Source organism: Crocuta crocuta, unplaced genomic scaffold (genome assembly GCF_008692635.1).
Source record: "Crocuta crocuta isolate KB4526 unplaced genomic scaffold, BGI_CrCroc_1.0 scaffold129, whole genome shotgun sequence".
Classification (NCBI taxonomy): Eukaryota; Metazoa; Chordata; class Mammalia; order Carnivora; family Hyaenidae; genus Crocuta; species Crocuta crocuta.
In genome coordinates this window covers 12,234,825-12,251,819 of record NW_027551571.1, presented here as the reverse complement: position 1 = coordinate 12,251,819, position 16,995 = coordinate 12,234,825, and the positions used below count along the sequence as shown (strand labels likewise).

General features: G+C 34.4%; 1 protein-coding gene across 2 annotated transcripts in view; it reads right to left on the bottom strand.

Moving 5' to 3' along the window:
* Nucleotides 1-1,270: 1,270 nt before the first annotated feature.
* Nucleotides 1,271-16,995, bottom strand: part of GEN1 (GEN1 structure-specific endonuclease) — a 31,242-nt gene continuing 15,517 nt past the window's right edge. For both annotated transcript variants that reach the window (XM_077751032.1, XM_077751033.1), the window contains exons 6-14: nucleotides 15,602-15,675; nucleotides 13,386-13,474; nucleotides 11,117-11,267; nucleotides 10,546-10,582; nucleotides 10,374-10,454; nucleotides 8,855-8,985; nucleotides 7,475-7,536; nucleotides 5,938-6,078; nucleotides 1,271-4,951 (exon numbers count right to left, since the gene is read on the bottom strand). In XM_077751032.1, the coding sequence (XP_077607158.1) occupies nucleotides 3,612-4,951; nucleotides 5,938-6,078; nucleotides 7,475-7,536; nucleotides 8,855-8,985; nucleotides 10,374-10,454; nucleotides 10,546-10,582; nucleotides 11,117-11,267; nucleotides 13,386-13,474; nucleotides 15,602-15,675 (2,106 nt within the window). In that variant the 3' untranslated portion in view covers nucleotides 1,271-3,611. The remainder of the gene's footprint in view (nucleotides 4,952-5,937; nucleotides 6,079-7,474; nucleotides 7,537-8,854; nucleotides 8,986-10,373; nucleotides 10,455-10,545; nucleotides 10,583-11,116; nucleotides 11,268-13,385; nucleotides 13,475-15,601; nucleotides 15,676-16,995) is intronic.

Sequence of the window (16,995 nt, the reverse complement as noted above, 5' to 3'; positions counted from 1 at the left end):
CTCTAGGCATTTGCGCAAAAAATACACATGGAATTAGACAAGTCGTTAAAGAGTAAAACAGATATTTATTGATATGGAATAATTTCTAAGATACATTAATATATTGGTACAGAACACCTCTGGAAGGAATTGCAAGAAATTAGACACTGTGCTTTGCCTTTACGTGCAAGAACTGAAGTCTGGTCATTAGGATAGAAAGCAGATTGACTTTTTCATTCTATACTTTTTGTACTATTTCACCTTTTTCATTAACCATATGAAAGTTCTACCTTAAAAAATAACTTATTTAAAATAACTACTAATTAAAACATATATGTAATTATATCAGTTCAATTAGGCTTAGGTGGAATCCTTGAGAGCAGAGGACTGATTGCCTTTATTTAGGATTCCACTTTCCTGGGATTTTATACATAGTTAAATGCTCTACAAACATGACACTTTCCTAAAACCAGTTAACCTTGATTAAAAGCATTTTATATATCTTTAATGAAATGTTCAGAAAACAAAATCACTTCAGAAAAAGGACAAAAATTCAAAAGTAGTCCAAATTTGAATTTAATTTTAAAACATGGCATTATGTAATAAACACTACATTAATAAGCCACAATTTCATCTCCAACCTTGGGAAAACCTCTTTACTACTCTGGACTTGTTTTCTAATCTATAATATAATGATAGCAGTGCATAAGTAGGGTTAGAGTATAAACATTTTAGATATTAAGAGTGTGGACAAAGATAATGCTGTACAATTTCTTTTTGTTTTTAATGGGTTTTTTTTATTGTGATATAATTAATATACCATAGAATATATCTATTTAAGTTGTGCCATTCAATGGTTTTAATTGAGAATTTTGGAATCATCACTGCAATCAACTTTAGAACATTTTCCTCACCCACCCACTCTCCCCCAAAAAACCATCCTGTTAGCACTCATTTTCTCTTCTCCATCCTCCACTTCCCTTCTTTCCCCACACCCCCCAGTCTTTGGTAACCATGAGTCTACTTTCTGTTTCTACAAATTATAGATTTTCCTATTTGGAATTTTTTACATTAATTGAATCATACATGTCATCTTTTCCAATTGGCCTCTCATTTAGCATGCTTTCAAGGTTTATCATAACAGGTATCAGTACTTTGTTTTCTTCTTATTGTCAATATTTCATTGTATTGAGACACCACATTTTGTTTATCCATTCATCAGTTGATAGACATTTGGGTTGTTTTCACTTTCGGGTTATTATGAATTACGCTGCTACGAACATATGTGTAAAGGTTTTTGTGTGGACATAGGTCTTCATTTCTCTTGGGTATATTTTTGTAGGTTTTTCTGTTGGATCATATGGTAACTATGTTTAACCATTTGAGGAACCACCTGACTTCTTCCAAAATGGCTGCCCCATTTTCTATTCCTACCCATAGGATAGAAGGGTTCCAATTTCTCCACATCTTCACAAACACTTGTTATCATCTGTCTTCATGGTTCTGGCCATCCTATTAGGTATAATATGGTATCTCAATGTGGTTTTGACTTATAGTTTTCTGATGGCTAATGAATTTGAGTTTCTTCATGTACTTACTAGCCATTTGTACATCTTCTTTAGAGGTTTACTCAGATATTTTATCCATTTTTGTCCTTTTGAGTTGTAAGTTATTGAGACTCGTGTCTCTAGTTAACAAGTCCTTTATCACATTTATGATTTGAAAATATTTTCTACTTTTTACAGGTTGTCTCTTCATTTTGATGGTACTCTCTGAATCACAAAAATTGTTGGTTTTAATGAAGTACAAATGAATTCACTTTTGTTGTTTGAGCTTTTGGTGTCATATCTAAGAAATCTTTACCTAATCCAAAGTCACAAAGATATTATGTCTATGTTTTCTTCTAAGTGTTTTATAGTTTGCAACCAGGTTTTGATCCATTTTGTGTTAATGTTGTATGAGGTAGTGCTCAAAATTCATCCTTTTGCATATGGATATCCAGTAGTACCAGTAGAATTTGCTCAATGAAAACTGTTTCCCCATTGAGTTGTGTTGGTACTCTGGTTGAAAATCAATTGAACATAAACGTTAGGGCATAGATCTAGACCCTCGATTCTATCCCATTGATCTACAGGTCTACATTTACGCCATTATAGCACATTCTTCATTACTGAAAGCTTGTAGGAAGTTTGAAATCAGAATTAGGAAGGGCAAGTCCTCTCATTTCTTTTTTTTTTTAAAGATTGTTTTGTTTTACCTATTCTGTGTTCCTTAAATTTCCATATGGATTTTAGAATCAGGTTGTACTTTGGTGCAAATAAATCAGCTGGAACTGATGGAGACCACATTGAATTTGTAAACTAGTTTGGGAAATACTGCCATCTTAACATCAAGTTGTCTGATTCAAGAACATGAGATGTTTTTCCATTTATTTAGGTGTTCTTTAATTTTTTTGAACAATATTTTGTAGTTTTCAGAGTATAAATTTTATACTTTTGTTAAACTGATTCCAAAGTATTTTATCCTTTTTGATGCTATTGTGAACAGAATTTTCTTAATTTCATTTAGTATTATTCACTGTGGATATATAGGAATATAACTGATGTTTGTATATTAATCCTGTATCTTGAAGCCTTGCTGAACTCATTTATTGGTTCTAATAGTTTTTACTGGGTTCATTAGAATTTTGTATATACAAGATCTTGTCATCTTGCAAATAACAACAGTTTTACTTTTTGCTTTCCAATCTGGTTACCTCTAGAGTTCTTGAATGTTAAATAAATTTATGTAAAACTTAAAATTTAGAGTTATTGAAGTTCATATTGTACATATTCATTTTCATTTTTTTAAAAACGAAAGGAAATAAAGTGCTATAGAAAGAAAAAAGAAAACAGAAAAGCCAATAAACTGGAGGAAAGAACCCTGGTTCCCATGCCTTTATTAATTAGTTGTGTGATCCTGAGCAAATTTCTAAGTCTGTTCTCATTATACATTCTATTTTGCAGACCTTTTTCCATTGGGTATACTGGGAACTCCTGGGGTTATGTAAGAAGTAGCCTTCCTTAGTTTAGTCAGCCATTACAACCCTAATTTTTACTACTTCTATCGAGCATCTTCCTCCTTTTCCGTTTTTGCCCTTCATAAGAAGAATGGTTATCCAAACCAGAAGAGCACACTACCTGCATCTTCATATTGACAGAAAATACAACTCTCAGGAAAGGTACATCAGAAGACATTGAGAGAGTGTAGGCAGGGAGTTATCCTCATGGAAACAAGCTGAAATTTTAAACAAACCAACCAACCTTAGAGGTTTATGAACAAAATGAGTAAAAGTGAGCAAACAGAGGAAGCATTTAGCTACTACTGTATTAACACTTTAAAGCTTTAACTAAAGAAAAATCAAGAACGATATAAAGAATGGCAAAAGTATGTTTTAGAAATATACGTTATCTGAAGTTTTTACCACAAGGATCATCTTTTAAAACCGAAGTTTCAGGTAATGCTTTTTATTACAATTTTAATTAAAATGGAAATGTATGTCTCATGACATACAGAGCCACATTACATTTTTATGCCAAATGTAGAGGTTTTGTCTCTGCCTCTTCTAGTGCTTATGGTGCTAAAACACTAAGTTATATGTAAATATTTTTAGTTCCATTTGAAGAGTTTTGGAACCTTAGTTTTAATCTTTGACATAAAGGAAGAGGACTATCCAAACAAGTACCATGGTCGCCTTTGTCCTCAGGACGCTGTAGAAAACTCAGAGAACCTTTAGCTGCATCTGGGAAACAGTCTTCTTCATTTCCAGCTGTTTCATAAGCCTGGGCACACCGTTCAGTTTCTTTAATATGTATTTTAGGGTTATGTAACTTCTTGACATCATCTTTCTTGAACTGGGCTGGGTAATGCTTCTGAGAACCAGGCTTCACGTTTTGAGTTGTGTATTTAGCTTTCCCAATCACTGGGACACTTTCTTCATCAGAGGAAAGACTGTCAAGGCAAACGCTCTTCTTCATTACACTTTTCTGAGTGGTTTGCACATCAGCTTTTCCGTTATAATCAAAAGCGGTATTTGGTGGTCTAATGTTGGTCTTTACTATTACTGGGTTATTGACAGAATAAGGTATAGAAGTATTCACTTTATAGTTGTCTTGAAGTAGCTGGTCTCCTTTTAGAACTTCAGATTTTCTAGACTCATTTTGCAAATGGTTTCCTAGAAGATCTTTTGAAAGATGTGATGGACAATCAGAACCATCATTATCCATACAGGATTCTTTTATGGTAACTGGGGACAAAGTTCTCAGGTCGACATTTGGTTGTGCATTATTCTGAAGATATGATGATTTTATACGTATTCGTTCCTTTAAAGGCAAATCCTCAAGATGTAAATCAGTAATGCCAGAAAGCAGATGTTCTTCAGTATCAGTCTTCTGCAGATCCCGATCCAACACTTTCTTAATATTTCTGCTATACCATTCGGATGCATATGACGACTGTTCTGAGATATTTTTTAAATTTTCAGGGATGGCTCTCTCAAGTTCTGATTTTAAACCATGAGAGGAAGTGTTCCTTGGAATAGCTGGAGAATTACTAAAAGATGTGCCTTCCCAGTCAATGGTGCTTAAGTGTAGGTCAGCAATCGCCGATATGTTATAGGATGAGGTACTAGGTTGACTAGATTCTGGAACTAGGGACTTTCTGACAGCTGGGATTTGCTGCATAGCCAAAGGCCTTGGAGAAGATATTAAATGTTCTCGTGTATTCAAACAAGGGGTATCTTCAGGTAAAAGCAAGCTATTCAATGATGCAGAAACAGATTTCTGCGATAATGTACAATGAGGGGTAGTTTCCAAATTTAACTTGGAATTCTGCTTAGAAAAGATGTCACACGTGGGGTTTAAAGTCATCTGTGACTGGAAACTCATATTATTTGATTCCAGCCAACTGTCTTCTTTATGCTTAGTTTTTACACCTGAAAAGAAAAACAATACAATATTATTAAAGTCTATTTCATTTTCCCTAACTTGAGTAAACAAATAAACTAAAGAGTTCAGATCAGAAATCTTCTGTATGAGCAATTTTTGTCTTTTTTTGTCTCAGTGCATTCTTGGAAACTATATTATAAATAATCATAACAAAATTATTATTAACAAAATATTATAAAATATTTTCTTTTGGAAACAATGTTATAATTGAATTTGTTTTCCTCATCAGGTTCTAGGAAATAAAGAAAATGTATTTATAATCCAAAAGATGTTATACATACTAGTTGCTCACTAAGTGGTTAGTACAGTTACTATTAACACTTGGTTAAGTTAGCAGACACAGAGTAGAATGGTTTACTCATGACTTTAAAGGAAGTATGTCAAGGGGGGCCTGGGTGGCTCAGTCAGTTAAGTGTCTGACTTTGGCTCAGGTCCTAATCTCACGGTCTGTGAGTTTGAGGCCTGCATTGGGCTCTGTGCTGACAGCTCAGAGCCTGGAACCTGCTTCAGATTCTGTCTCTGTCTCTCTCTCTCTGCCCTCCCCTACTCTCTCTCTCTCTCTCTCTTAAAAATAAATAAACATTAAGAGTTTTAAAAAAAATTTTTTTAAAGTATTTCAAGGGGCACCTGGGTGGCTCAGTTGGTTAGGTGTCGACTTTGGCTCAGGTCAGATCTCACGGTTCATGGGTTTGAGCCCCGCATCCAGCTCTGTGCTGACAGCTCAGAGCCTGGAGCCTGTTTTAGATTCTGAGTCTCCCTCTCTCTCTGCCCCTCCCCCACTCATACTCTGTCTCAAAAATAAAGAAACTATTAAAAAAAAGAAGTATTTCAAGACAAAGAAGCAAAAGAACAATCATAGCTCTTGATTTCATAGAACTTTCAGCAAAATACAGACACAATAGAATAAACTAGAACATTAAAGAACATTAAACATTTGTGTGTGGTATAAATAGCTATCAAATGCGATACTTACTTTTCTGTTTCTTCCCTTTCATTTCCAAGTTTTGATTTTGGTAAACAGCAACAATCTCGGGATAAGCTGCTTCAAACAATGATAATTCTTCTACTGTTTTTAGAGCCAATTCTCCATGTTTATCTTCCATAGTGTAATGTTCTAAAAGATAAAAATATAATAAAAACAAGTCTTAATTGAAGATTTGTAAAATTCAATATTCTAGGTAACTAAATCATAGAGCAAATCAATGACTCATTACAAATCTTGCTTTACAACATCTCTATTCCAATAATTTGTTGATACTAGTACAAGATTGATATTCCTCTGCTTGGCAAGACCTGGAAAATGATTTCTTTCATAAAAGAATTCTAAATTCTCTTGCTTTAAAGATGGTACTTACAGAACAGAAAACTTTGTTCAGATAAGGTTAGTTGGTTTGAATTTAGTATAAGTGTTAACATTTCCAGAAAACGAGTGGGAATAGATAGCTTTTTAAAACCACAATATTAAGTTTCTTCAGAGGTGGCTTCTGAAAAGAACAGAATTGAGGATATACTCAGACTCACTGGACTCATAAGCAGCTGATACATGAAAATGAGAATGCCTGCATGCAAATTTACAATAAGATATATAAATAGTAGGCTAGATTCTTATGTTTATCTACACGAGGGCAAAACTGCATGAGAAGCCACACTATAATGAAAATATTAGTTGATGAGTTTAAAGTACATACAGAGGAACCAGGTGAACTTAAAGTGTTTCCTAGTTAAACACGCTTTGGGTTACATCTTCTCCCTTAAGCAACAGAGCCCATAAGGACGCTGCTTGGTTCTGGACAAAGGAGATGTACTGCCGAGCTGAGTCAACGTGATTCTCTTTCCTGAAAATACACTAGAGTTGGTGGAACTATTCCTAAACAGTCTTCAAAATTCTTAGCTATTTTCCTGTTATTGCTTAGAATGGTTTATCTAATTCTTTATAATTTCATTCTTCAACATTACCTACAACTTAAACTTTCATTGGCAAATCTACTGCTTCACTTATTCACATATAGTTACACAGTCTAATTTCAAAGCCAGACAGAAATGAATTTGGAATCACTTTCCATTTTAAATGATCTATGCTTTCCCTGCCTTCAGTTTTGGAGCTAGCTCAGAGTTCACTGCATTTTTATCTGCAGCAACATGAGAGTAATTTGACATTTGACAACTATACATCCTATAGAAACCAAACAGAGTAAAGAAAGACAGATGCATTTTCTTGAGAAATATAAACCAAAACTGCTTCCATATTATATTCTTAAACATTAATTACAAAAGAAATGTCAACCTAAGATTTTAAAATAAAATTATTTGAAATTTTTAGTATTTACTATTTGTCAAAACTTATTTAAATAGCATGGGTAAACTATGAAATCAATCTTCCGTGAATGTGATAGGTCTTCTCTATTTTTTATATAAATACATGTTATATATATACACACACATACACCTATATATATATTTGCTAAACATATGATTAAATGTTACAAAGTTTGTCTAAAGTGAATACATACCAGGCTTTTCCCATTCTATTTCAAAGCAACGAATTCCATTTCTGATTCGGGTCTTAACAATTCTGAAAAACAAATTCTTCTAATGAGTTCCAACTGCAGTAGGCATTTTGAAATTTTCAATTTGTAGGTTATTCAATTTTCATTGATTTTTAGTCTACTTTTATAATATTCTAAAAATACTGTAAGGAATTATGGCATAGTTATTCCTCTGACCAGTTTATTCAAAAGATAATTTTATTATTAAGTGTACAGAGTTTGTTACTGTTTTCATCCTATCAGTAGATTTCATTATTATTCAGTGTTCCTCTTTTCCATAATAATGATTTTTCTTTTAAAGTTTATTTTCTAATAGGGAAGTTTAATCCAGTTACATTTACTGTGATTACTGATTTAGCTGGACTTATTCATACATCCTATTTTGCGTTTCTGTTACTAAAAGTTTTTTCTGTGGTACTTCCCCCTTCCTCCTTCCTGTATTCTTTTGGCTTGGCACTTCTACTTTCCTATTTTATGTATTGATTTTGAAGACAGATTATATTTCTGGTGTTTTAGTGGTTACCCTTCACTGTTTATGTGTATATTTTGGAAGTTTTAGTTTATTATCATCATATTAACGGTTAAGCATTATGCAGCTATTTACATACATATTTTTCCAATTGATTAAATTAGCTAATAGATTTTATTGATTTCTCTTTATTGATTGACCTCTGTTTTTTGTTATCCACATCATCTCTCTAGGTTCATTTTTCTTCTTGCTTAGATTATATCCTTTAACAGTGATTTTAATGAGGATCCGTGACTTATTCACAAACCAGTAAATCATGCTTTAATGATGTCTAGGTTGCCAATTATTTTTACTCAAAGCTTTGAAATGTTACTCTATCATCTTCTGGCTTCTATTACTGTCATGAAAGATTTGTGTTATCAGATTGTCATTCCTTTGTGGTTTATCTTTTTTCTTTGATATTCCTCTCCCCCCCCAAACTTTCAGCAAGAATAACACAATGAACACTCACATAACCCTTCACGGAGTTTCACCAATTCTTAGTTTCTGTTCTTCCATTCACGTTACATTTTTGTTCCCTTTCTGGCCCATTGAAATAGTTCTATGGTTAAGCTTGGCTATATAACTTCATATTTATTTCTTTTAATAATCTGGTATTACTACTTGTTTGAGCAGAAAAGTGTGTGAAGATACAAACTTACTACGTTATCTTGACTGTAAGCCCTGAATATGCTCTTAATATTTTCTACTAGACCTTTACTCCAACTACCAGAGAGCTGTATATACCACTATTAAAGACATTAAGAAGATTATTTTAGATCACAAGATACTCAAATGGAAACACAGAAACTTCTTCATTCAATTCTTTATATTACCGAATTGGCTGTAGTTGATTAGAATTCCTTTTACCAAGCTTTCTTTCTATCATGTCATAGTGGGTCAAAAGCACTAACAATTTCTCACATGCATAGTGATTGGGCCACTCCATTTTTTCAAGAGTGAATCTCTGTAAATGTAAAACAAATAAAACAAGATTTTGTTATCTCTTGGAAACAAACAGCACTTTCGGGTGATATTATTTTTTTCCTATTGAATTAACATTAGTTAAAGCAGGATCAATGAGAATATTTCTGGAAAGAACAAGGAGCCTCTTACGGAGGCAACATTGCACAATGATCAAGTGAAAGGGTTATCAATTTGGACTCTAGTCCAAATGATACTTCTGAGATGCTGGGTAAATTACTTAAAGTCTTTTAACGTCACAAGATTAAGTGAAGTTACATGTAATGTGTTAAATATAACAGCAAATTTTAATGTTCAATAAATGTTGGCTGCCATTATTACTACTGCTGTACCACAGGGACAAGCAACAAGTAGCTACAATTTGTTGAACCATTCTGTTTCTCTAGTCACTGTATTAGGGGCTATTATAAATAATCTCATTTAATCTTTTTAAAAAAATGTTTAGTTATTTATTTTGAGAGAGAGCAAGAGAGCATGAGTGAGGAAGCAGAGCAGAGTGAGCATGTGTGTGTGTGTGTGAGAGAGAGAGAGAGAGAATCTTTTTGTAAAAATTTTTCAATATTTATTTTTGAGAGAGAGAGACAAAGCATGAGCAGGGGAGGCGCAGAGAGAGAGGGAGACACAGAATCTGAAGCAGGCTCCAGGCTCCGAGCTGTCAGCATGAGCCCAATGTGGGGCTCAAACCCATGGACCGGACCACGAGATCATGACCTGAGCTGATGTCCAACACTTAACCAACTGAGCCACCCAGCCGCCCCAAGAGAGAGAATATTAAGCAGGCTCCATGCTCATTGTGGAGCCCGACTTGGGGCTGGATCTCACAACTATGAGATCATGACCTGAGCCAAAATCAAGAGTTGGACACTTAACTGAGGCACCCAGGTGCCCCAATCTCATTTAATCTTCATAGCGACTTCATGAAATAAGTAGTATTATTTCTACTTTGAGGATAACACATATCCAGTGTCACATAGTAAGTGATACACTGTCCAAATTTAAAGTTATGTCATTGATTAAAAATCCCAACGTCCTTTGGTGAACACAGCATAATGTATAAACTTGTCAAATTCCTAAGTTGTACACTTAAAACAAATGTAACTTTATATATCAACTATACTGAAAAAAAATCCCATTGCCCTTATAAACTACACCACATTCAATAACAACATATTCAATCTTCACATTTTCTGGGTTTGGCTGGCAAAGTATGGTTCGTATGTAGCAAAGGAATGAGGATTAGAAATAAATGCTGAAAAATACATGGGCACTCAATAACTGTTTCAAATCTCTTCTGAGACCAAAGTGAGTATCATCCCTTCTCAATTTCCTACTTATCCCACTACATACTATAAGGTAAGTATTTTCTGATACCTGAAACAATAATAAATCAGGTCTTTGGTACCTGATAACCTTCACCAATTTATCCTTGTCCAAAAGGAATTCTTGAATAACCTAGCAAGAGAAAATAAAATAGGAATTCAGACTTCAAACTTTTTAAAAGAACTTCTGAATTAAAATATACATTTGAATTATTAGTTATTACCTCATAGAATGGGAATCCCTCACAATCGCAAGCTTTTCTGAAAATAAATTATATACATGTTGTTAATATAAGCAGGCAATTTTAGACAGCCTTTAAATTCATCTCATCCAATCTCTGCTCATTTAGTGAAAAATGTCCTTGGGTAATATCCTAGTCTTCAAGCTTCTCTTTGAGCAACTAAATTGCTATCTTCTGAGATAGTCTAATATTTGAACCAAATCAAAAAAGGGACTTTGTGAAATGTTACTAATCTAGACATGAGGGAAGGCTATGTGGAAGTAATTCAAGTAGAGGTATATAAATAGGTCAGGACTGAAAAAAATGAGGTAAAAAATATTTACTTCTTTTTTTTTCATTTTTCTTTAACGTTTAATTATTTGAGAGACAAAGAGTAGGAATGGGAGAGGGGCAGAGAGAGACTGAGACACAGAATCTGAAGCAGGTTGCAGGCTCTGAGATGTCAGGACAGAGCCCAATGCGGGGCCTGAACTCAAGAACTGTGAGATCATGACCTGAGCTGAAGTGGGAGGCTTAATTGGCTGAGTCACCCAGGCACCCCCAAAAAACTTACTTCTTAATGCTGTTCTCTACTGCACTTAGTTGTCTATGATGCTCTGCACGGTGCCACTCACAAGGACAGCAGTATTCATAATCATGGGGTTCGCAATAGCGATCAGTTTCACACAGTTTGCAGCCATTACGTACATGATCCTTAGGTGAACCTTTATGGAAATACAAAGTATAATTTTCACTGCTTTATAGATTTACTTTCTACACACATCTTTTTTTTCTCCTTATCCAAATTTTTAAATATGAATACTGCCTGGCAAAGTGCCTAGCATATGGAAAGGTTCCAATACATTTAGGTTGAACAGAATAATGAACACTACAGTAATTCTTAAAACAAAATAGATCCTGAGGTATTATAGTTACATGAAACTATTTTTGTTTCTATAAATTACTCTATAATTTATCTGAAAGTGTATCTGAAAGTGTTAATTTGTAACTAGAAGTTATACATTTATAATAATCAACAATTAAAAACTTTGTGGTTTATTTGGTAGTTACATGTAAGAAAATGGGACATAATTATTAGCACTAAAAAAAAGATTATTTACTTAAAAGAATAATTCATGAAATAGTTTCTTTAATGAGAATATTAAAAGAATATAACAGTTAATTACCTCTGCTAGTTAAATCAGTTACCTTACAGCTATTTAAAAAACCATTTTTTTTTAAATGTTTTATTTCTAAGGGAGAGAGGAGAGAGACAGCATGAGCAGGGGAGGGTCAGAGAGAGAGGGAGACACAGAATTTGAAGCAGGCTCCTGGCTCCCAGCTGTCAGCGCAGAGCCTGACGCGGGGCTCAAACCCACTAAACGTGAGATCATGACCTGAACTGAAGTTGGACACTTAACCGACTCAGCCATCCAAGTGCCCCTAAAGATTTTATTTTTAAGCAATCTCTACTCCCAATGTGGGGATCAAACTCACAACCCTGATATCAAGGCTCTCATGCCCCACTGACCAAGCCAGCCAGATGCCCCCTCTATAGATATTTTTAAACTGCTTGGAACATGAATGAATTATAACTGTGGCACAGGTGTGGGGCCCTCGTTCCCCATAGGAGGAAAGCATACCTACCATCTTTAACATTGGTTTGAGAATAGAGAAGAGAACATATAATTGGTGGGAACTAAAACTGTTATTTTATAAAGTATCAAAGAACTAGAGTGCAATTTTATAAAACATCTTATAAAAACATTTATTTCTTCTATGATTTCGTCTAATTTAACAATGTTTCTGAACACATATTAAAACAAATAGATAAAGAATTTCTTTTAAAAGATGAGCTAATAGGGGCGCCTGGGTGGCTTAGTCGGTTAAGCGTCCGACTTTCGCTTAGGTCATGATCTCGCGGTTCGTGGGTTCGAGCCCCGCGTCGGGTTCTGTGCTGACTGCCAGCTCAGAGCCTGGAGCCTGTTGCAGTCTGTGACTCCCTCTCTCTCTGACCCTCCCCTGCTCACGCTGTCTCTCTCTCTCTCTCTCCTAGAAATAAATAAAACATTTAAAAAAAAATAAAAAATAAAAGATGAGCTAATAAAATCTCCTAATCTCTCCTGGGAGTGAATCCAGTACACATTTTCTGATCCCAGTACACATTAATGACATCTTTTTTTTTTAACCAAGACTAATGAAGAGGAACCAAACTATTTTCAATAACAATGAACATGTATTAGAAATTAGTGTTAAGTCCCTATCTTCATGCAATAAAAACAAATGCTTTCAGTTCGATTTTTCCCTAAGACTTAGCAGTAGGATATATTTTTTTGTTTAAATGGAATTCTACATTTAAAACATAATTTTAACACCTAAGTAATTTGGTATCATAGTTTAAAATTGCACTTATATTTATCATTTACATCACATTATTTCAATCAATTAACAATTATTGAGTGCCTGCTATGTATATGTGACACAACTCCTAGGATTTTCAATCTACTGAGGAAGGCAGGTGTGGATGCAGGCATGTAGAAAGTAGTATAGGAACAGGACGAGGTGTCTTGGGTGCTTCAGTTGGTTAAGCCTCCGACGTCGACTCAGGTCATGATCTCAAGGTTTGTGAATTTGAGCCCCACACTGGACTCTGCTGTCAGCACAGAGCCCCCTTTGGATCCTCTGTCCTTGTCTCTGTCTGCCCCTCCCCAAATTGCACATGTGTGCACATGTGTGCGTGGGCACACTCTCTCAAAGTGAAATAAACATTAAAAAGAAGAAAACCAGAACAGGGTGTGGGTATCAGATACTAATATTCTAGAGATATTATCCAGTCTGCTTACCTGGATGGGAACACACAGAACAATGGGCCGGTGTTTTAATAACTAGGGGTTGTGGATCAGAGCAAGATTTTTCAATCCACTGAGTAAACCTGTAAAAGAAAATGCTTTTAAAAGGAAAACAAAATGAAACAAAACAAAAACAAGGTCACCAAAATGCCATGCTCTCAAATGTCAGGCTATTCTGTTCCCTTACTACCTGCCTCATTTTCCCTTTGGTGGAGATGAAGTTGCTGGCTCTGCCTGTGAAAACTCTCAATCTACGTACCTTGGCTCTAAGGACAAGGGAATTGCAACAGGGGGAAGAGAGAAACAGTCCCAGAGGAAGAGAGAAGAAGGAAAGGGGAGGGGAAGGGGAGGGAGGAGGCCGGAGAGAGAGGAGAAAAAGAGTACATATTCATATACTCATGTGTGTATTCATGTATTCATTTTTTTAAAAAAATCCTAAGTTAGGCAGCATTAGGAAGAATGATACGTATACATCCATTTGATCTCTCTTCTGTGTGCCAGAGTATAAAACAAATAGAATCGTGTACATGAACATTTCCCTGTATCAGGAATCGGGGGGAGGGTAAAGGATAAAACTAAACAGAACATTAAACTTCTGAGTAAAAACTGTTCAAAAAATCTAGACCATTTGAAATTATCATTTTCTTAATCTCTTATGCAAACAGCAAAAACATTACCTGTTTAATAAGTGATTTTAAAGAAATATTTATCTGCTAAGATGTCCAGTAAATAAAAAGTTAATTTTCTTTCTGGCTAAAGTTCTAGGTAACATAAAGCCACCAAGTGGATAGTTAAGTATTCCTCATAAAACATAAGCACTCTGAATTATGTTCCTCTGCTGATAGAAGTTAAAGTTCTAATAAAGAGCTAAATTGTCTCTTCAGTACTTTGTGTAGTATCTGACACTAAGAGTTATTATTGGTTTTTGGAATTTCTAACTTATTTACTACAAAGACCAAGTATAAGCTTGCTAAAAATTAGCATTAATAAATGGTGGATGAATAAACAGAAACTTCAAATGTGGGGAAAAAACCTAGGGGGAAAGTCAGTCTAAATTAATCAAAATTAGAATGGCATATAATGATAATAAGAATCGTAATTTTATTCTCTTCAAGTGTTCAGACAAACATTTCATAAAATGTTGCCAAAAATACATACTTGCCGAAACGATTACAATAAGTGATTGCTAGTTAGATAGGTGCCATACCTTCTTGCTTTTTATTCTTTATTATTCTTCACAATTCTCAAATGCTTCCAGGCCCAAGTGTATCTTTTTTTTTCCTTATTTGGCATCATATTCACTAATACCAGTAATGGATTTATTGAAGTCTTAGATCTATCAGTAGCTTTATAGCTTTCGAAGGAGCACAACAATTTCAAGTTTTTTCATGGCCATTCTTTCTGGACTCCAACTCAATGTTTCCTTTCATGCACTCACCATCTCAAACCTATTGGAGGCCAAGACTGCTTAAAGTCTCCTAGTATCCCAGTTCCTTCTCATTCATTTGACACTTTATCATCATTAATGTTAACTTAAATTAGTATTAAATAATTAATATTAACATAGACTGTTGCTTTCATTAAGTAAACATAATTCATATACTTTTAAAACTAAATAGCACAGTTCGTAAACTTCTATACATTCTGTATCTTAATTGTCTTGAATCCTCAAATTGTATAGTCTAAATTAGAATTAATATATTCCTAAATATGTGGCTATAGAAGAAAGGGCACTCAAGGAAAATTTTGATTAAGTGTTACTCATTATTTGCAATATGTCAGGCATTTCACTTATAGAGAATAAATATGATATCAAAATACTTTATATAGAAAATGATTTTAAATAAAAATTATTTTATGGTTATATTTACTTTACTTGGTGGCAAAATAGTCTAAAATAGCCTGTGGTAAAAGCCCGTGGTTATAAATAAACACATTTGGCATCTTACTACTTGTGTTTGTAGTGACCTAATAATGAAAAAAATACAATATGGCTTAGGAAACATACTTTCATCCTTTCTTCAAAAAAACCTCAGAATGAATAAAAATCAGTGATCTTATTATTATTTTTTAAATTGTGATTTTAAATGAAAATAGAGATGTGCTTAAAAATACAAAACTCTTTCTTGCAAAGCATAATACTTTTTGAAATACTCACTATTCAGTTCAAAAAGAATAAATATCTAGTGTCACCATAAAGTTTTAGTTACCTTTGAAGTAAACTTTGCCCTTTCAAACTCTGTATAAGTTTTAACGCTTGCTCTTTTCCGACTCCAGGGACTCCCTTTCAGAAAGTGGAAAAGAAACGCAAAAGTTAATCACAGGGGAATGGAGAAGTGAAGTGTGACACACCCATGCAATCTGAGATTGTGCAGCTGACAGAATAAGGTAGCTGTGTCATGACAGGAAAAGATGTGCAAGATACACTGCCATGTGTAGAGCAGAGACTGCAGAACAGCCCACCCTGTGATCCAGATTTGTAAGTAAAATAACTACTGCCTCGTTAATCTCTGCAAACAACAAAGTCACAGGGTTATATACTTAACTGCTGACAGCATTTGTTTTAAGGAAGAGAGGAAAAGGATTTTAGAGGGCTTTTACTTTTTATGTTAACTACTTTGATAGTATTTCAATCTGACCTAACTTCAGGTTATATTTGTAATCGGAAAAAGCATGTTTATTTTCTTAGATAAACATCTAATATATAAAGACTTGGATATGCAAAGAGAACCAAGGAGAGTTCCAAGTTGCCTCTTGAAATGAATAACTTAAGAAAAATTAAAACAAGTGTTAAGTGTCCAACACACAAAAATGTCAATAACTGTGTATCTGCATGACAATTTCTGGTGTGAGTCTTCTAGTTTCCAGAGAAGTTTATGAATATATCCTTATAAACAGGCTGCTATTTAGCACTGTGCACTGGGATGGACACACCAGTGTTAAAAACACTTCCAAACTGGTTAACAAACAGTCATTGCACAAGTATCCTGAGGGTCTGCTGGCAAAGGGGTCTGTCTCCTCACCAGTCCGAATCTCCTTCCCAGCCCAATGAGTGTCAGGATTAGCTACGAAAAGGATCACACCTGGCCTAAGAGTGGGTCCCAGAAACCTGCTGCAAAGCTACAGCTTGTCTCTGGCTACCGGTTGCTAGAGATGTTGTATACCACCCTTCCTGTATTAGCATTTAGCTACATCTTGAGTTTTTTGAAGGTAAATCATGTTAGTCTGGAAGTCTTAAAAATCTTTAAGTAGAACAATATAAATAGACAGCAGTTTCATTACAAAGGATAGAAAAAGTCAAAACAGCTAAGGTTAATGCATAATGTAACACCACTATAGCTAAAATTGGTTTTGGTGAGTTTAATTTTGCAAAGTTTTCTTATATTCAACATTCAGCTGTTTTCAGACTTTACCATATAATTACATATGGGAAATAAAAAGCTTCTATTTCAGAGAATTATAATGAAATAATTATTTTTGTGTTATTTAAAAGTTTCCCTCCTCCTGCCTTTACTTACTGGTTAAAAAAGTGATTTCTCTGTTTAATCACTGATGGCATATGTTAGAAGTGAGGGTTAATAATTTTAGTATCCTGCTACTTTTT